This window comes from Bombus pascuorum, chromosome 3 (assembly GCF_905332965.1).
Source record: "Bombus pascuorum chromosome 3, iyBomPasc1.1, whole genome shotgun sequence".
In the NCBI taxonomy this organism is placed as follows: domain Eukaryota; kingdom Metazoa; phylum Arthropoda; class Insecta; order Hymenoptera; family Apidae; genus Bombus; species Bombus pascuorum.
In genome coordinates this window covers 12,017,289-12,037,796 of record NC_083490.1, presented here as the reverse complement: position 1 = coordinate 12,037,796, position 20,508 = coordinate 12,017,289, and the positions used below count along the sequence as shown (strand labels likewise).

The 20,508-nt window shown below is 29.2% G+C and overlaps 4 protein-coding genes across 7 annotated transcripts; 2 read left to right on the top strand and 2 right to left on the bottom strand.

The window, feature by feature from the left end:
• The first annotated feature begins 219 nt into the window (after nt 1–219).
• LOC132905000 (uncharacterized) lies at nt 220–3,477 on the top strand. Of its 3 annotated transcripts, XM_060955887.1 has the most exons (7): nt 220–693; nt 1,016–1,138; nt 1,539–1,550; nt 2,554–2,595; nt 2,766–2,833; nt 2,890–3,093; nt 3,171–3,477. In XM_060955887.1, the coding sequence occupies exons 1-7, from the start codon at nt 354–356 to the stop codon at nt 3,252–3,254; spliced, it is 873 nt and encodes a 290-aa protein (XP_060811870.1). In that variant the 5' UTR covers nt 220–353; the 3' UTR covers nt 3,255–3,477. The 3 variants fall into 3 exon arrangements, with proteins under 3 accessions (XP_060811870.1, XP_060811872.1, XP_060811871.1); XM_060955889.1 differs by lacking the exon at nt 1,539–1,550 and having other exon boundaries at nt 2,569–2,595; XM_060955888.1 differs by lacking the exon at nt 1,539–1,550 and having other exon boundaries at nt 221–693.
• A 161-nt stretch (nt 3,478–3,638) lies between these two features.
• On the bottom strand, nt 3,639–5,693 carry LOC132904996 (protein CNPPD1). Its single transcript, XM_060955883.1, has 5 exons — nt 5,467–5,693; nt 5,297–5,393; nt 4,804–5,009; nt 4,599–4,727; nt 3,639–4,528 (listed from the first exon to the last, which is right to left on the bottom strand). The coding sequence occupies exons 1-5, from the start codon at nt 5,509–5,511 to the stop codon at nt 3,800–3,802; spliced, it is 1,206 nt and encodes a 401-aa protein (XP_060811866.1). The 5' UTR covers nt 5,512–5,693; the 3' UTR covers nt 3,639–3,799.
• Nucleotides 5,694–5,879: 186 nt separating this feature from the next.
• Nucleotides 5,880–11,804, top strand: LOC132904989 (actin-binding protein IPP-like). The gene is made up of 7 exons (XM_060955875.1): nt 5,880–6,323; nt 6,660–7,188; nt 7,297–7,462; nt 8,219–8,565; nt 8,686–9,032; nt 9,114–9,334; nt 9,405–11,804. Exons 1-7 carry the CDS (start codon nt 6,254–6,256, stop codon nt 9,639–9,641), a joined length of 1,917 nt encoding a protein of 638 aa, XP_060811858.1. The 5' UTR covers nt 5,880–6,253; the 3' UTR covers nt 9,642–11,804.
• Nucleotides 11,805–12,102: 298 nt separating this feature from the next.
• Nucleotides 12,103–20,026, bottom strand: LOC132904983 (splicing factor 3B subunit 1). Of its 2 annotated transcripts, XM_060955866.1 has the most exons (19): nt 19,866–20,026; nt 19,407–19,585; nt 19,240–19,326; nt 19,014–19,140; nt 16,956–17,035; nt 16,687–16,854; nt 16,393–16,609; nt 15,902–16,306; nt 15,367–15,830; nt 14,930–15,287; nt 14,562–14,854; nt 14,366–14,491; nt 14,066–14,287; nt 13,799–13,981; nt 13,520–13,708; nt 13,256–13,431; nt 12,902–13,174; nt 12,601–12,817; nt 12,103–12,534 (listed from the first exon to the last, which is right to left on the bottom strand). In XM_060955866.1, exons 1-19 carry the CDS (start codon nt 19,891–19,893, stop codon nt 12,376–12,378), a joined length of 3,951 nt encoding a protein of 1,316 aa, XP_060811849.1. In that variant the 5' UTR covers nt 19,894–20,026; the 3' UTR covers nt 12,103–12,375. The 2 variants fall into 2 exon arrangements, with proteins under 2 accessions (XP_060811849.1, XP_060811850.1); XM_060955867.1 differs by lacking the exons at nt 19,014–19,140; nt 19,240–19,326; nt 19,407–19,585; nt 19,866–20,026 and adding an exon at nt 17,358–18,363.
• Nucleotides 20,027–20,508: the final 482 nt, after the last annotated feature.

Sequence of the window (20,508 nt, the reverse complement as noted above, 5' to 3'; positions counted from 1 at the left end):
TTACAAAGTTAAAAGATTAAATATTTGAAAAACAAAAATACAGTATTATTAACTGATTAAGATAACTGAAACTTATCGATAATGATTTTTTCGATTTCATTCTTTGATGTTCAAGATATTATTAAATACGTGACTTCACAATGGCGTCAGATTAAGTCATTGCCAGTGCATCTATGTAATTCAAGATATGTGTACATGTGCGTATCTTTAAATGTTAATAGTATAGTGTATCTTTATAACTAGTAAACAAACACAATTATTGATTTCAGATATTAGTACTATACATGCCTTCGTAGTCACGTAAATTTGATTTAAAATATCGTGAAGGGAAGGGAATATTCGTTTTCGTAAAGATGTGCACGATGCTTGCAACTTTAACTAGTCAGACAGTATTTATCCCGCGGGAAATCATGTATTTTAGTAGAAATATATCGCGATTTTATCACAGTCGTCAAAAATTATGTTGCGTGGATAATTTTCTGTTAGGAAAGCATTCTTTATTTTCGTTTCTTGTTGATACGTGGAGTATACCGAGGACATGTTATAGCGCGGGAAGCAAAATAAATTTTCCTGAATCCTTAACGAAGGAAAAGGCAAAAGAAGTAGCTTCTAAGCTTACCTCGGAAGAACGAGATCTGTTTTTAAAAGTTCTTGAAGAATGTAAATCAGAAGAGGATAGAGCTGGATATCAACGTAATTATTTTTTCTACAGATTATCATTAGATTGCGGATATTTATGTAAATTCATATTTCTATAAATACAATTAAGAAGGTAGGTAGACAAGTGTTTTGCAAATGAAATATTATAGAAGTATTCAATTTCGGGTATTTATATATTTTTACATATGATGTGCATTTTATGCACTTTTATATTTTTGAATTTTTCATAAATGCATAAAAATCTGCAGTTTATTTACTATTAAAATAGAATTATTTTTTATAAATCTGATGAGTAGTGTATGAATGAATTTTGCTTGTACAACATTTATGAGAATTATTCTTTTATTCCATTAAGACCAATTAGCTGCTTTTCGATGGTGTAATAAACTTGGACGACCTAGCAAAATATCATTAGGGGATATGGATCCTACAGGCACTTATTGTCCTGTACCAGAAGATTGGTTTATGCGCAAGTATGGTAAGTAAGAACGTTATTTAGTTTTTGTAATGATCAGTAATTAATAATTTATAATTTTAAATGAAATATAATAGCTTTTGCATCACTACTAAAGTAAATTGCAATAATAGAATTCTATATTACTAAGATTTAACTTTTTTTTTTATTAATGATCTGAATTTCAAAGGTGATAATATTTATTATTATCATATTATGATTCAGTGTAATTTTCATCATTCTTTAACAGTATAAAAAATATTCTTCCATTGCATTCTACATGGACATCAATTTGTAAGTTTATTTTAATATGCACTAAACTAGTATTTTATATGCTACTATGTTTTAATTGTGTTTTAATTCTTTTTACTTACTTCTTCTATTCTAACTGAACTTTCTGGATGTTTTAAAAAGACAACTACAGAGCCACACTTAGGTAATATATTACATTACATGTACATACTTACTATTGTTTTTAACACAATATACATAATGCTATATGGTAGCTTAAAGGGAATTAAAACTATTTAAGTTATGTTTTTATATTATACTCTTTTTAAACAATATATAATGATAAATATTTACAAATATTATAAAGAAACATTTCTTAACACAAATTTTCTTATACATTTCACATTTTTTTAAACAAATATATGCTATTTTTAAATAATAATTCTCACAATTTCATTAAGTAACTTGGATACATTTATGATTTAAGATGTTGAACACTTTGAAAAAAAGTATATTTTTTACAAGAACTTTATGAGTTTCCTCCATTAATTCAACAATGAACATAATGAATGCAGCCAGATACCTGTATAAAAATAAGTTGAACATTTAGGTAAATAATTTTAGAAATTTTCATTATATAAAAAAAGGTCGTGTTAAAATATTTTTGCAATTTAATTTTTGCTACTGCCACTAAATTTTCATGTGGAATGTTTCATGTTTTTGCACGCTAAATGTTCTTTTCATATTGTAGAACATATTCTAAAACAGAATACTTAACTTAATTTTACACAGAATACAGGTATATTTAGTACATATGTAGCAAACTTTAATGTAAGTATTTTTTAGGTAAAAAAATGTACTTTTATTTGAATAAAATTTTGTTTTCAGAATCTTGTGTACTTAATTAATTAATTATTTATCCTATAGATTTTTTTTTATTTGTTATTAGGTAATTGACTATAGTAAATATTCCCCATGTAAATTATATAATGTTATCATTTCATACGAACTTTAATAACTTCCCTATCACTTATAAAGTTATTAAACATGTGTAAAACAACAGTTTTGTATATGTAAAGAAATGAATGCATGAATCTTTGTCAGTTGTAACACAAGAATTATATTTTTCATAGTTACTCATTAATTAGTTATTATTATATCATGTTATAAAAAGATACACATTTACATGTTTCGTTTTCCTCTTGCAGCTGAAACTGTTCCAGAACCAACTACAAAAGATCTAGTATTAGGTATGAATTTTAGATATTAATATTCAACAAAATATATTTAAGAAACATATAAATTCAATATTAATTATTTACTAAAATAATCTATGTAATAAAATACAATAATTTTTTGAACTTGTTATTGTGAAAGATGTTTAATTAATATCATATAATGATATATAACATTCTTACAGTTGCAATTTCAAATGCAATTCCATTCATTGGCTTTGGCTTTCTTGACAACTTCATCATGATTGTTGCTGTATGTATTACGGATGTATATTATGTATGTTCGAGTTTGTAATGTTGTCTTTTCAGGGAGATCAAATTGAAATAATATTGAATAAAAAATTTCCAATATCGACTATGGCAGCTGCCGCGTTAGGAAATACGATATCTGATATAATAGGAATTGGGTCTGTACATTATGTAGAACGTTTTGCTCAAAGTATTGGTTTTAAAGCACCAAAACTTACTCCCATGCAGTTAAATCTACATAGAACAAAAGCAGCCGCTAATTTGGTATGATACATTCACTTTTACATTGCGTTTCAATTAAGAATTTACAACGAGTAAGAAAATAATTTTTAATAATCCAGGGACGTGTTATCGGAGTTACAATTGGCTGCATTATCGGGATGACACCTATTCCTATTTTTTCCTATTTTCATAACGGTGGTTGAAATTATAAATATTAAACGCTTAAAAACCTTTACTATTATTACAATATTTACTTTTTATAGTAAATTGACATACAATAGTAGAGAAAAAATTATCAACTTACGATATACTCAAGACCAAATTTCGTAATTATTTGCAACATTAATGTATGACAATCATAGCGTTTATGTAATATTGTGTAATTTCTGTACAATGAATGTATTTAATGTATACATAATGTATAAAGTAATTGTAAATGTATTATCAAAACTGTATAAATAGCAGTAGTAACAGATAGATTATCCTGTGTCTTATATTCTGATATTATCGTTTTTCTTTTTATTATTTAGTTCTGTTTGTAGAGCTTATATCCTAAAGGTTGTCATAATTAAGAAAAAACTAATGCCTCCATATTTTATATTCTTTATTGAAAAAATGATTTGTTAGTAAAGAAATTTTTTTTGCCAGTTACAGGTTAGTAAAAAAAATATATATATATCTTTTTTGAAAACTCTTCTAATATAGACAATATATCCTGTTAAATTTTTAAGATTTTGATATGTGATGTTCAGTGCTGATGATCGAGTGTCAATTTTGTAACGCAGTTCGTGTAATATCTCCAGTCGTGCAGAAGAATTTCCAAATCAAACCCCAATATATGTTTCCAAAATTTTATAAAAGGTTCGTCTGACATAGTGATGTCGAATAAAAATTTTGTTGTCACTGACGTGTCTGCATATTCGGTTTTATCGTTTGCTGTACGCAATGTTTTTGTCGATTCTAGACCTGAATATTCCGGTAGCCATATCATCATAGAATTTAACCACCATTTCCAATTTGCATCAATAGTCTCGTTTATTGTAATATATTCATAATTTTCTTGAGATTGATTGCAACTTAAGGACGTATATATAAAATCATCAATTAAAATATCTTCTGATGAAATACTTTCAATTTCAATTGGCAATGAGGTTACATCCATTACTGGATTACAATCTGTTTTCATATCTGTAGAATTATTTATTTGTCTTGGACTAAGTACTGTCCCTGGAAGGTAGCTCGCAACTAAGGCAGAGCCTAAAAGAGTAATTACTCCTGCAGTATATGTTGCCAAACAAATGGTTGATATATTTACTACAACTTGTGCTATTGCTGTTAATTGCGTTGAATTCATTAGACAAGTTAATTCTGTATATGAAAACCAATTTCTTTTCTGTGCTTCTCTGTAAGCTACATCTTTCTCTAATTTCTGTAGTCTTTCCCAAAATTCTTGATTATGAACAAAAACAGTCCAATCCTGTATAATTGGTAAGATTTCTTATTAATAACATACATCATAAATTCAGTAGTATATTTAATTTACTTACAATAGCTTTGAGAAAGTCTTTCTCTAGCTGATTTATTTGTAACACAGTCAGATCAGCTGATAGTGCCCACTCAGTATTGAAAACTTCATCATCTTCTCCTTCGTCATTTAAAAATTTACTAGCCACCATCTGTAGAATAAAAAACAATATATTTTATAATAATCCTCAATAGTTAATTTAATCTTATTTGAGGCAAACATAATACCAAGGTAACAAGGAAGAGCTCAGAAGGTGCCACTTGTTGAAGATATTCTGGATTACAATCTTTCAATCTTTCCAAGTACAGTAATGCTAAAACAAGGGAACATGGCGAAACACATGCATTTCTAGATATTCTGCTAGCCTCTTCCACATCTAATCTTTCAAGTGTATAACCACCTTTCACTTCATTAAACAACTCTGCTGCCAATTCTAAGAATAAAGTTTAATTACATAATCATTAATGATGAAAAATATTTAATCGTTTGTGTAATATTATTAAAATGTAAAAGTTTTGCTTAAGTTACAGCAATTTATAGATTTATGTCAAATAGCTAAAATATAATAATATATAGCTTATAAGAAAATAATATATTATTTTTTACTTAAATAACTTTTTAAAACTATTATATTAGACTAATTAGAAATTATACAATTTAATTAATATAATTTAAGTAGAGCGAACATGGCAATAAATTTTTAATATTACTGATACTAACCAGTAACAGGTAAACTGAGGCATTCAGTCACTGGTAATTTTGAATAGTAAAGTGATTTCGATATACGATTTAAAAATTCGTCGTGATTACCAATGGTCTGTAAATAAAAATAAGGTTAAGAAATTTTTGTATTCCTATTCATTAAACATGTGATACGAAACTAGTGTTACCTTTAATTTCGATGGGGTTTTCGTTCTCCTTGACATAGTCAACATGTTAAATCACTAATGAAACTAAATGAATATTTTTTTAAGCAATATATGTATATATGAAAAATGGAAACAAGAATTTATAAATGTCGTATTTTAAAGCTATGATACATGAAACCCAATTTTGAGTAGAACAAGATGATTTATATTTCCTGTTCATAATGAATGGAGCTATAAGTAAAATATCATTCGTACCACTACAAATATTGAATTAGTTGATCTGAAAAACATCAAAGTATTTATTTATTGAACGGTATGTATGTAAAATTATATCTGTGTGAGAACAAAGATTAAATAAAATAACAAATTAAATATATATATGTCGATTATGTTTATAGGATAACTCTTATTATATTGTTGGTATAACTGAAAGGCAATGAACTTATAATTGAATTACCAAAATCGAACGACTAGAATGAGTGAATAAGAAGCTTTAATTTTGATATATAGAAAAAAGTCGGTGTTCTTATTCAGTTACAAGTAGAGTATACATGTGTAGTCTTATGTTTAGAAGAAGTTCAAGCTCATGTTATCTTTGTTGATGTTCGTAAATTGTTTCGTAAACGTGTTATATATCGTTCTTATTAGTGATTCTTTTGTAGCTACTTTCATACATTAAATAGGTTATTTGACATATGTCAGATTTCTTATTACCGAATTAGTGAATAATTGGTGGAATCAAGAAAGGGATGAACCAAATAAAGAGCGGTATCAAGCAATAAAATTACGTGAAAATGTGGTTGTCGTGATGCGTTTAAAAGGGAAAAATAATACAAAATCGTTTCAAAGCGTCTATAAGGTGCTTTCGCGTATATGCCGTAAGTATATACTATATATCATTTTTTAATTAATTGAATTGTTTAAGTCACTGCATTTCCTGAAGTAATATAATTAGTACGTAAATGTAATAAATGAACCTATTCGATTAAAATCTAGTTGTCATTATGTGTCATATTTTTTATTTTCCTTATATTAGATTCTAGATGACTTAAATTTTTAATAATATTTATAAACTAACAATTCCCTACTTTATAATAAATTAATTGTGAATCCAAAATGTACATTGTAAAATTATATAAAATTAGGAAGAATTATTTTTATGAAGTATTCAAATAAAAATTATGATCACACAAAGGAGATAATTGTTTTATTAGGAACTGCAGATAAAGGACAACTTGATAGTTTCATGGCGGATGGTGCAGTGCCACCAATAAAGAATGGCCATAACTGTAATAATATGGGTTTTGCAACACAACCAGTAAAACAAACTTCTGATGTTTCCAATACCGTTTATGCTGTGGGGGAATATGCTCCAAAAGTTTTAAGGAATTTAAATACCCAAAGACTAAAAAATCAGTTTAGTGATGTAGGCCTGGTCGCTGGTGGAAGCATTATTAGAGCACACAGATCGGTTTTGGCAGCAGGAAGTGCTTATTTTAATGCTATGTTCACTGGTGGCTTGGTGGAAGAACAACAGGAATTAGTAGAAATTCATTCAATATCAGCTAATATACTTTCCCTTTTGGTGGATTTCATTTACTCTGGGAATGTTGATATTACCCAGGACAATGTTCAAGAATTATTTGCAGCTGCTGATATGCTAGAATTAGATGAAGTAGTGTTTGGTTGCATTACTTACTTGAAACAGCAACTGCATTATTCAAATGCCCTTGGGATTTATAGGTGAGATGAGCAAGACTAAGCAAAATATACATTCTTTAAATTGTAGGTTTGTCAGATATACCTTGATTATTGTAAAAGACTATTTCCTAAAATATTTATATTAAATAGATTTGCAGAAGCTCATAACAGATTAGATCTTTTGGAAACTGCCCTACGCTTTATACAAGTCAATTTTCCTCAAGTATCTCAAGAGGAAGAATTTTTGGATCTGCCAAAAGAACATCTTGTTCATTTTCTCAGTAGTGATTATATTCATATTGATACTGAATTCCAGGTTTGTACTCTTATATAGACTGTATTTGAACAGGTAGTACACGTAGCCATGGGTAGAGATTCTCTACAAAAAATCGAAAATATAAAAAAATGACTTTTTGTTCGGGGCCTCGTTTTCCAGAAAAGTTCTAAAATTTTTCATGTACGCGGGTACTTGTAACGTTTTTGACTTAATTGATTGCATTATATGTTAGTATTTTGACCATATTATGAAGGATATTGACTAATACTATATTTTAGCAGAATTAAGACTTATATTAATGAAGAAATTATTGAAATTGTCGTTTATTTTACTATAAAAAAAACTGTTACTCTCCGAATCACGGAAGCATAAACTAATGTCAATAAATTTAGAATCCGTAGTTCAAATGCCTGTGTGGTCCAGTGATAATCCAGTGATGATCCAGTGATGATCCAGTGATGATCCAGTGATCTTGTAGGGCAAGTCACCATTCTACCAAAATCAAGCACGATATTGCTAATCTTTGCATGATCATAAGCACAGGAACGAAGCAATCTAAGTGTGGCAAGTGTTTCACGCACGCAAAGTATTTTCAAATTTAATTTTCTCAGAAACTAAGTCTCAAACAAAATATTATTATTCTATATTTTCGATTTGTTTCTCATAAGGAATCCATCCATATCCGTTTGTACTACCTATTCTGAAACATCCTGTATATACTCTTGAAAATGTAAACTTAATAGTTCAAATAATAGTAAACATTATTTACATTATGATCTTTTGATATGCTACTAGGTCTTCCAAGCAGCATATAATTGGATTGTTCATGATATACCAACAAGAAGATGTTACGTATTTGAGATATTAAGCCATATACGTTTACGGCTCTGTTCATTAGCGAGATTGGAACGAGTTATCTTAGAATGTAAAGACGCGAGTCTTATCGTTGCGTTAAGATCTATACAAAAGGATTTAGTATCAAATAAAGGATGTCTTGTGCCTCTTCACGCACAACCTAGACTTTGTGCTAAGAAAAACATTTTAGTGATTGGCGGATTACGGCGTGAACATTCAGCAGGTAGTTGGGGTAGAGCTGCTGAAAGTACTTATGAAACAATCGAAAAATATGATATATTTACCGGGTACATTTCCATCCATACATACTAATTAATATTAATTTGCAGATTAAAAGTAATACATGTTAAATCATTAAACAATAAAATATTACATGTTAAATCATTAAATGATAATATCTTTTATAGTGAATGGAGTAAGGTAACACCTATTGGAATAGGACGAATATTACCAGGAGTCGCATTATTAGATGGTAAAGTTTACGTTGTTGGTGGAGAACTTGAATCATGTATTATTGCTAATTGTGAATGTTACGACCCACGTGATAATGTATGGACTTCGATTGCCTGTATGGAAGAACCTAGGTGTGAATTTGGACTTTGTGCCTTGGATAATAGCTTATATGCATTTGGTGGCTGGGTGGGTGAAGATATTGGTGGGTCGATAGAGATATATGATCCAATAACTAATTCTTGGACACTTGATGGGCAACTTCCTAAACCGAGATTCAGTATGGGAGTAGTTGCTTATGAAGGTGAATGAATTTAATTATAGAAAGAATCCTTTGTTTTTGAATTAAGATATAGAATATGATTTTATATTTTAACATATTTAGGATTAATGTATGTAGTCGGTGGTTGTACGCATAGTAACAGGCATAGTCAAGATTTAATGAGTTACAATCCAGTAACAAGAGAATGGACTCATTTAGCTCCAATGCTTACTGCGCGTTCACAAATGGGAATTACTATTCTTGATGGATATATTTACGTTGTCGGTGGTACTAATAAAAATCAAGAAGTTTTAACGGCCGTTGAACGATATTCCTTTGAAAAGGTGATTAATTTTTTTTATATATTATAATGTTGTTATTTAAATCTTTATTATAATATTATTCTTATTCCAGAACAAATGGAGTAGCGTTGCACCTATGAATATGGGTAGATCATACCCTGCAATTGCAGCAGCCGATAATAGGCTTTATGTTATAGGAGGTGAACAGTGTCAGGAAATCAATTTTTTTCGGACGCAAATTACAATTTCTACAGTTGAATGTTACGATCCTCATTCAAATAAATGGCATGAATGTGCTTCGTTGCCGACAAGTAGAGGTGAAGCATCGGCAATCGTTGCACCCTTTTGATTGAAATTTTTTTTCGATCATATCACTCTAATCACATGCGTTTCCTTTTGAATTTCATAACGATATTTCAACATTTATTAAAATCTTCTTAAACGTATATATGATATCAAGCGAGAAACATGTTTTTTGACTATCTTCGATTACGTCGTATATACAAACGTGCAAAATCAAACATACATAATCTTCGATGTATTTTTTTATAGATTACAATTTTAACAGTTGAGACAGAATTTTTCCTAACGAACATAAGATGCAACAGGATTTGAAAAAAAAAGAGAAATGTTCCACTATAATACTACAGTGCTATTTTCTGTATTCGCGATATTAAATTACGTATGCTGATTTTCAAAAAAGAATTTATTATATATATTTAATAATGAAAGTAGCTGAAACTGACTTCCATATATTTTAAAAATTCCTTAGCGTAATAAAAATCTTATTAATTGTAGAAGTGACTGAAAGAGACAGCCTTCACATTCTATGGTCATTTACCAAAGTTATTAAGAATACGAAATATGATATTCTATTGTAAATTTTATCACACTACAACGAGAGATAAATGGAGAATATATTTCCATGTAGTATGTGTGAAATGAAACGTTCTTAGTCCAAAAGAATGCAAGTGAGATATATTTAGTTTTCATCAAAAATTGTATGTTACAGTTACGCGTGCTTGAGATATTTATCGATTTTTTCTCTATAAATATTTTTCACAATAATCATGTACGTATATTTCGTTACTTATTTACTTTTTACAGCATAAGTAGAGATAAATACATAATACTTAATGATATTATGCTCTTAATTAATATTTTAAACAATTATGGAGAGGTATCTTATAAATTGCGAAGTTATGTTTTATAGAATCACATGTAATTTTCATAAGTTAAGAAATTGCATCTTATGTTAATAAGTTTTATTAACAAATTTGATTGCAGTTAGTTTTTTGTAAAGAGTATCTCGTATTATATGCAAATTAAAATTGGAAGCATCCGTTTAATGTGTCGTAAAATTCGTACAAACTTGAGATGATACAAAAAGAAAAAGAAAACTAACAAGGGGTTACTTGTCACATTTATATATTGCTTTTTACAAATTCATGCATATGAATAAGTATTTAGCTTGAAATTTTTATAAAGTGTACATGTTGTATCAGTGTGATTCTATAATCAGCTCCTCTTAGCGTTTTCATCACAAAAACAGCTTCTGTTACATCAGTTAATAGTTCCATATACTTCTTATACCAAAGTTCTGTTTAACAAATGATTTATACAAGATGTTATTACGAAATAATTGATATAATAGTAATTCGTATTAAGTTTTAATTTGTTATACTGTTTTAGTTGGTTGTTCTTCTTATATTAGTCTTCTATTGTGTTTATGGTTATGTTTTAATAAATACAAAACATTAAACGCTTTGTCAAAAACTGTTTTGAAATAACGATATTCGTTAAAAAGAATTGTTTAAAATTCACTAAAACGAAGGTTATTATCTTAATTTTATAAACGGTATATACTTTTTAATGTGTATTATGTGTTTCTCATAATCAATTATTTTTTTATAATGAAATATTGTAGAAAAAAGTCTAGTTTTACTTACTTTGTCACATTTATAAATGATATATTCATTCTTATTATACTAATTTACGGATATATGTATACGTTATTGAAAGTGCTATTTGATAAAAAGATGGCCTTTATATATAATTTAACTATGTTAACAATATTAAGAGCTTAGCTTTTAAATTTTGCTTGATTTCCAATTTGAAAGTATATACAATAATAATATGCATAAAATATATATTGCACCTTTGTCAGAACCGAACTTAAAGGAATTGTATTGAATTCATAAATAGTTGAGAAATATCATGAATACAGTGATGTATGCGTATGTATATGTACACATATATGCTTTATGCCAATTTAAAAAAATCTATTTGGAGGTACAGACATTTCACACGCAATTTTTATACAAAAAATATTATGATAAATGTTTCATAGATAAGAAGCAGATATTATGTAAAACAAACACGACTGTATTCTCTAATGATACTTAAAAATTGTAATATAAATACATAAGTTCAGTATGTGAATGTTTTACACAATATATACTATAAAATATTAAACTGTCTTAAAAATTACAAATAAATATTTAAAGATAAATTGCCACTAGTCTCCTTTAGTAGTTTAACAAATTAAGTTTCAAAAATAAAATATTGAAAAAAAATCAAGTTAGTGTTTTCATTATGATATTGTTTTCATGAAGAATACAGTTCATTTTGTTTTATTTTTATGTAAATATACAATTATATGAATTTTTCTAACATTGTAAATGAAGAAAATATATCTTACATAAAATTAAAATAATCATATTTCTCTTTTGCTACAATATAATAAAATTTAAGGGAACAACTAAATAAATATTGAAGCGATATAGTGCTTCGAAATAAATTCAATATCGTTTAGAATACGAAATATTTTATTTATATACGGACTGACAAATATCTCTTTTTATGCAAATTTGTAATCAGAATCAATTTCTAATTTAGAAGAATTTATATATAATTTGTTTAAGTCCAAGAAATAAATACTGTTGTCTATATCTTTTGCGTCACATTTAAGAACATACAATTATTTTAGCTGGTTTATAAACAATAATAAGCGAAGGATGCTAATTTCTACGGAGATTATATAAATGTATGATACAACATCTCTTACATATACTTTAAAATCATTACAAAACATAGTCCAATTCGTATCTAATATACTGATTCTTTGGATCATTCATAATTCGAGGATAACCAGCTACAAGAGCATCTTGTCCACCTATATAAAGAGAATTATAAATTTTCCAATATACATCTCGTACTTTTCGTGCCGGATGGAACAATCCCTGTAAAAACATTATGAAAATATCTATTATATTAATATCTTGAATACAATGTGTTGAATGATTTACCTGCAAAGTGTATTGCAGTATTTTAATTGGCCCAAGAGCAACACGTAAACCATCTACAGCGTCCATAAATGCTTGCACCAAGTGAGGTGAAGTTTCAAAAACATTGGGCCATACGTGATTCAATAAATGTATCAATGCATCTTCACAACCAAATCCGTAAACACCCAGTGCCATGTGTTTAATAGCAGCACATGCAGTTTGCCTGTGCACTAAATCTCTGTATAACGTTATATTAAACTGGATTATTATATAATTATTTCTAATTTAAAACATTAAGATTTTGTATAAATACTCTTTTTACCTGTCCATGAGTGCATCTTCTAATAGTGGGCTAACAGCATAAATGTAATCTTTTCCCATTTCTCCGATATATTCAAACAAAAAGGATAAAGACTTTAATACACCATTTTGTACGTTCAGTTCCGGTACTCTATACTCATTCATCAAAGCAGGAAGTACCGTAAATGGACTACAGGTTTCAGCTACAATAGCTATAGCTACTGTAGTGCATACACGATTTTGACGTTCCTGTACCTTTAAGTTATTCAAGAGGGTTGCTAATACATCGTGAGGTCTACACAGAAAAAGATAAAAAGTTCAAAATGATGTTAAAACGTAATATATTATAAATTCTCTATGTTTAGTTTATACCTACCCTATTGCTTTGGCAATATAACCAAACGTATTTACTGTAGCTCTTCGAATCGCTTTCTTGTGAGCTTTGAGTAATTCTAAAAGTTCAAAGCATATTCTCATCCATTCTCTGGCGGATACATACTCGGGCCCTCTGTCTGCAATTCTACCTACGAGATCAATACAATTTTCTTGTACCTAAACAGAAAAATTCGGGTATAAATAATTTATATTTTTCAAGATTTTTTAATGTATACGTAAATATATTTGTATAAATAATGCAGACCTTTTCATGCCTGTTCTTCAGAATAGGAGTAAGACGTGGTAGTAAGTCTTTAATAGGTGGTGTCATTTTTGTCATTCCTATGACATTTACAATAGCTTTCAATGCGCCCAAAATGCTTCCTAATACCTCAGGGTATTCTTCTCCTAAGTATTCATAAAGAACGACACCTAAATGACCCATTAGTTTTTCCTATAAACAAATAAGTATGATTTTATATTACCAAAATTTAGGTTTGTAAAATTTTAATAAAATTTATGCCTGTATGGAATATGAATTTACCTCTTGACAAGTTTTCATGACAACGGCAATTCGTGATATCAAGTCGGCAGCTTGTTGTCTTACTTTTGCAGATTTATTGTTCAATCTCCACAATATTGTTCCACAAATTTGTGGAAGGTACGCTTTCACTCTTTTTCCTAATGTATTCACAATAGTTCCAAAACCATTCAACATTACAACATCCTGTTAAATATAACAAATATAATAAATTCATTATAATATATGTAAAACTTGAAATTGTTTATAAAGATTATAAATATTACGAACCTCAGTTGTTTGTTCCTGGAAAGCATATAAAATACCGTCAATGAGTTGTTCTTCCAAACGAGAATCAACATCCGCGGCTCCCAAATTTCCCATTATTTTCTCAATGGTTTCCATAACCATCTTCCTATACTGTTCATTTTCATCTTTTAAATCATCTACTACACGATTTATAATTTCTGATGCACCAACTTTATTTGCAATTTCTACAGTCGTGTCAACAAGCTATAAAATTATGATTTATAAAATTTATGCTTTCTGTAATTATTGTAAGTATGCTTATTAATATTATGTAATACATACTTGTCTATAATTTCTACGATCTAAAGCCATTCGGTGGTTCCAAAAATGCTTGAAGAAATGTGGGAGGATTTCATCTTTAATGTATTGTGCTTCTACACCATCAGTTCCACAACATTGTTTCACTACCTACATTATATTGTAATGTAATTGTAATGTATTTAACATGTTATAACTTATTATAACTTAAGGTACTTACTTTCAGAACAATCTTTTTCATTTCTTCATCAGGAGATTGGAATTCACGAATAAGAATTAACATCACCTCACGAGTATAATAATTGGCATATTCGGCGTCCATAAGAGGAATTAAATAACCAATAGCCTTTAAGAATGCAGCAAGACCTTTTCCTCTATGTGTACGAATACCTTTCCAAAGCGGTTTTAGAACGGAATCAAAGCTCTCAATACCATATGGTGTGGCTGCTTCTGCTAATGCAGCAATTGCTAAAGCAGTGATAGTACGAACTTTCTGTTGCTCATCAACGAGACCTATAAATTAATCGGTGACCTCTGATTATCTTTTGAAATTTTATTTAATTACCCTAAAAAGTAGTTTTACATTACCATGTTCTATAATTTCAACCAAACTCTTCAAATGTGGTAATATAGCACATCCCATAAGAATAGCAATCTGTTGTACAATTTTTATACCCGTGTGACGAGCTTGCCATGACTTTTTGCTGCGACACACGGCTTTAAGAAATGGAAGCAAAGAAGGAATTCCTAGAGCTGATGCAACCACAGCGAATGCTCTGGCTGTCGTGTTACGAACGTATTCATCAATATTATCAATATCTGGTCTCATAGTCGAGATCATCGTTGCTAAACCAGCTGCTTTGGCTAAATTAGAGATAATTTCTCTACCTTCGACACGAGCATAGTAATCTTCATCAATAAGTAAAGGTTCAATAACGACCAAAATCTAAAAATAAATCATATTTTTACATTTATCAACGTTAAGAGAAAATTGTTAAAATATTATATAGAGCATATAAAATTACCTTATGTACGTAGGGTCTAACCAAATCATCCAGTTTATAAAGAATACGATCAATAACTTTCACAAGAAGATGACGTTCTTGATCTTCAAGTGTAGGAGACATAAGAAGAGGGAGTATCTGATTAAATAAAGGACCCGCGCCAAATTCTCTTGCTTTATCTGTAATTTGTCTTAGAGCAGCTTTCCTCATTGGTGGTGTGCCATTTTTAATTTTTAATAGTAGCTTCATTATCTTTCTTTCTTTCTGTTCTTCAGGACTAAGTGTTTCTTCATCAACATCGACCAATAACTTATCAAAATATTGTGCGTCTTCTGGTTTCATAAAAGGCAAATTTCCTTTTGGTTGATTGTCTACGAATTTCGCAGTTTTATCTTCAGTTTGAATGAAAAATCCTTGTGGTGTGCCCGCAATAGGCGTCGGTGTAGCAGTGAGCTTCCTTGCAGGTGTGCGAATTGGAATATATCCTATATTATAAAAGATATAATTAAATATTTCTCAATCATAATTTTAAAAATCATTATTTTGCATGATTTACCCGCAGGTGGTTGCAAAACTTTATATCCAGGTGGGAACAGGGCATCCAGTTCATCGTCTGAGAGTGGTCTATTTCTCTCATCGATTTCTCGTTCCCAACGATATGCTTGAAGCTGTTCTGGTGTCATTGACATTAAATGTCCTGGTGTTGGAGTTGCTAATCCCATAGCTTTAGGTCCCGTTGGTGTTACACCACTAGGTGTTAAAATTGAAGTTTGATGTGGTGTAGTAAGAGGAGTTGCTGGAGTTTGTGGCGTCATAGACCCAGGTGTCTGATTCGAAGGTGTTTCATCCCATCGACTTCGACGTTTGCTAGCAGAAGGTGTTGGTGTCTCCTGAATTAAATCTCCTGCAACTCGATCTGTTCTTGGAGTTTCTGCCCAACCACTGCTATGACCAGGTGTTTCTAATATATAAAACAAACATTTATTATTTAACTATTTATTCCTAATTTGTTATCTATCTTCTTAATAAAATATACTTTATATTTACCGCGTTCAGTTTTTGGCGTCTCATCCCAACGATTTCTACGACTTGAAACAGTTTTTTCATGAGAAGGAGTTTCTCTACCAGGAGTAGCTGCACCAGGCGTTGCATGTCCTGGAGTAGCATCCCACATTCTTGTACTTACGCCTGGTGTTGCACCAGGAGTTTCTCCACCTTTACCATGACCAGGCGTTTCATCCCACCTAATTGCAGCAGGTGTTACCTAATAACATTTTAAAATAATAATTTTTATTATTTCCCACATGTTAAAATTAGTTTCAGAAGTATCTATTTACTTACATCTGCATTGTCCCATGATGTTGGTGTTGCAGTTGTACCAGATGGTTTCTTAGGTGTTGGAGCATCATCTGTTTGGTCCCAACGACCTCTTTTCTTAGGTGCAGGTTTAGGTTCACCATTTGCTTTTAATGTTCCTTCTTTGGCTTTTTCTGCTAATTTTTTTCTTAACTGTACATACAAATATTATGTAAATATCTTAAATATCTTAAATATTTTTTACTTAAACATTAATGAAAAAGTTGATCGTGTTAAAATTGCTGACCATATACCTCAGTTTCTTCTCCTTTCAATAACTGTTCCCGCATAATCACGGTATATGTCCTAGAACCGATGTCTGGCGTCTTACCACCTGTAATCAGGAACCAAAAGTCACGCAGAGCGTAACCATTAGTTATTTGTTCAATGAATGCTTAAATTTTCAAAAACTTCTGAACATACCTAGCGATATTATAATGATATTTATTGTTAAAATGCCCCTAGAATATTTGAGTATATTCTAAGTAAACTACTGAATTGACTCCCATTTCCACGTTGCATATATCATCAAATTAAGTGACAATAAAAATGTTTTACAGAAGTAAATGTAACAACAAATCGTAAATAAAATATCGCGTTAATTACGCAACGGGTTTGAGAGAGTTGCAACAGCAGATGGCATATAGCATACGTACGTGAAAATTTGGTGCCATAGGGAGCACTGTCCTGCTCATGTCTTCCACATCGAAAAATACTTTAGCCATCTAAAAATCAACTCATTCTTGTTATTAATAATATTTGCACACCAACCACTCATACTATGTTTCAATATTTATGTTCTCACGAGAAATGTGTGATACAATGAGAATTTATCGACCCATATGTGTTATACATGTAAGCAATCAAAACAGTAAATAAAAAATATGTGAAAAAGGAAACTCATGAAAATATATTAAATTATAATTGAATATAAAAAAAAGTCTCATTGTATCATTTATACGACGTGACTGTAATGCTCTGTGACAATTCAATCTCGCTTAACCTTCGACATAGTATCCTCGGTAAGCAGATGATTCCAAATGTGCAGACCGTCACTAAGATTGGAAAAAAATGTAAACATTAGTATTTATTTGAAAGAATCACATTCACTCTTTTCACTTAAGCCAGTCTGTCTTATTTATTTCTTAACCCTTCCACAATCTAAGCATGAAAAATTTTTAAATCTATTAACTGTTATAATAACTGAGATAAATATTCTGAACCCAAATATTTTAGAAAATAACTGTGTAAGCAACATATAATCTGTACCTTCACTAATTTAGATCTGATTATAATTAGCTGACTGTATATACTAAAAGATCATTATTTGTGCCTTTTATAAACTTATATAAAAACAATATAAAATATAATATTTTTGATATCTGAAACAACTTCTATCTCAGTTATTATAATTAGTAATACTACAGCAACAGAAACATATTGCTCGATGTGTATTCATTAAAACAGACTAGATAAATATACTAATATTTGTTAATATTGAAAATAATTTTTGTTGTAATATATTTATATTTAATGTCTTCTTTGAACATCTATATACAAGTCTATCTATTTAATATAAAATTTTGATTTTGTGAAACATTCAATTACTTTATGTCTGGGATGATATGTATAATAAACGAATCAAATCATGTTACGAATAAATGAAAATAAAATTTTCATATATTAACTTATAAATTACTTAAAACATGTTAAGTTATGTTACTAATTATTTGGAAAACTAAATAACATAATTGTATACAAGTTTAAGTTCATCTTTTACATTATATTACTTTCTAATAAAGATAAAAATGATAAAAAACAGACATTGGTAATATGGTCATTCAGTTATTGAAACTTGTGATACTTTATAATCAAGTTTGTAGTACCATTAAATGATTTAAAAAAAAGTCAACTTGACTATTTAATAATTTGGAACAAAATAATAATATCTAATTAAATTTCATTTTTGCCACATTAAAATCAAGTTGACTTCTTTACAGATATAGAAATAAATTTAAAATGACCTTAGTTTTTTTATAAACTGCAGTGATAGAAGCTTTATTGTGCACATATTTTGTTGCAATATAATTAGCACTTATAGACACTAAGTGATCTTAGTCTTAAAAAAGAAAAATTATATTTAACTCTATTAATTAATTAATCTTCATTATTATTTAGTATATAATTATTATTTTTTTACTCATTATATTGCTTCAAAATATCAACAAGAATAATAATATATAAACACACTTAATATCTAATTACCTGTTTTGTTTTCAAATTGCTTAACTTAAGAAGAAAAAAATACCAACCTTCTGCAAAAGGATCGACACGCTCAGGTGATATAATCATTCTTCGTCTCTTTTGCCTATATTCATCTTCTCTGTCAGCTATGGTGGGTCGTCGTCTATCCGCAAAAGGATCGTAATCCTTTTCACTCTGGAGCATAAAAAAATTAAACATTATTAAATTAAAATTATTAATACAATTAGCAACATTAATAATAATGAGAATAATATTGTTTTCAAAATATTACACCTGTGCAACATCGTTGAGTAATGCTGCTGGTGCAGTATAGCCTGGTCTTTTATTAGTACTAAAAGTTGTTGGTTCATAGTCCTCATCCTTAAAAAAAAATAATACAATTCATAACTTATTATTATGTTACAATAAAAAACAACCATTATGGTAAAAAATGAAATTACCTCAATCTCATCATTGGCTGCAATAGATGTAACGTAGCCTTCATATTTATTATTACTTCCATCGTAAATATCTTGATCATAAAAACCAGTCTTTCCTAATCCTACTTGGTCCTTTTCAGTAGATGCATTTTGAATCTCTTTTTTCTTTGACTGTATTTCCCGTATTTGTGCTTCAATATCTATATAGATCAATACAAATACAAATTACATTAAATTTACTAAGAATGTAACACAATGCAAAGCTAGAATAATTAAGGATTAACTATTAGCAAATGAATGCTTAAATATCAAATGTGCTTGTGTTATTTCTTATTACTGAATCTAATTAAAGGAATTTAGATAAGGATTTGTAAATATTCGGTAATTAAATTACATAAATGAATAGAGTCGCAGATAATAATTTAAAATAAAATATAATTCCAATTATAAATACCAGAATTTAATTTATGACAAACGAACCTTCATGCGTTCTGGGAATGGAATCCATCGTTCAGCATCAAAATTTTACAGAAAAATATCCTCCAGAACATGAAAAAGATTCACCACAGAACCAAATCCCGTTCTCTTTACCAATCTTTATATTGGTAATGTTATAAGATGGCACACTATCAATTATTTCCAAATCATAAAAGTGCGTTTACATGAGTATTCAATTTAAGATTAGCAAAATGTTCAATAAAACTTGCTGTTTTATGTAATTCGGAAGACGAAATCATAAAAGTTCACAAATTAATTCTCTTTGTCCCTTTTGTCACTAATGAAAATTTGTATGAACATTGAAACACTATCGCCTTTTAGCCGTGGAGAGATGGAACTAATCCCTATTGCAGTCTTTGTCGCACATTGTCGCAATTCTCTAACTCAAGTACGTATATCTGTCCTTGTCGCACAATATTGCGATCTTTATCTACGTGCAAGTTATGTGCTGTCATCTATTCTTACTGTTACTATCCAGTCCTTCTATTCAGATGCTGTTACTTTTGTATCAAATAGATGGTAGCATATGCCTCTTCTGTAGACAAGGAACGCAATAGTGTGCGACAAAGATATATATATATATATATATATATATTGGTGTTAGATAGCAATAATGATTAGTTTC

Bases quoted from the DNA above. Each gene is read 5' to 3' on its own strand.
- LOC132905000 (XM_060955887.1), top strand. From the start codon at position 354: ATGTGCACGATGCTTGCAACTTTAACTAGTCAGACAGTATTTATCCCG. The intron at 694-1,015 runs GTAATTATTTTT...TATTCCATTAAG, and splicing joins GGATAGAGCTGGATATCAAC to ACCAATTAGCTGCTTTTCGA. The intron at 2,834-2,889 runs GTATGTATTACG...TTGTCTTTTCAG, and splicing joins ACTTCATCATGATTGTTGCT to GGAGATCAAATTGAAATAAT.
- LOC132904996 (XM_060955883.1), bottom strand. From the start codon at position 5,511: ATGTTGACTATGTCAAGGAGAACGAAAACCCCATCGAAATTAAAG. The intron at 5,394-5,466 runs GTAACACTAGTT...TTTTATTTACAG, and splicing joins AAACCCCATCGAAATTAAAG to ACCATTGGTAATCACGACGA. The intron at 4,529-4,598 runs GTAAGTAAATTA...CCAATTATACAG, and splicing joins AAGACTTTCTCAAAGCTATT to GATTGGACTGTTTTTGTTCA.
- LOC132904983 (XM_060955866.1), bottom strand. From the start codon at position 19,893: ATGGATTCCATTCCCAGAACGCATGAAG. The intron at 19,141-19,239 runs GTGTAATATTTT...TTTATGCTCCAG, and splicing joins TACTCAACGATGTTGCACAG to AGTGAAAAGGATTACGATCC. The intron at 12,818-12,901 runs GTAAAAAGAGTA...AACGTTATACAG, and splicing joins GAAGATGCACTCATGGACAG to AGATTTAGTGCACAGGCAAA.
- LOC132904989 (XM_060955875.1), top strand. From the start codon at position 6,254: ATGCGTTTAAAAGGGAAAAATAATACAAAATCGTTTCAAAGCGTCTAT. The intron at 7,463-8,218 runs GTTTGTACTCTT...ATATGCTACTAG, and splicing joins ATATTGATACTGAATTCCAG to GTCTTCCAAGCAGCATATAA. The intron at 9,033-9,113 runs GTGAATGAATTT...TAACATATTTAG, and splicing joins GGGAGTAGTTGCTTATGAAG to GATTAATGTATGTAGTCGGT.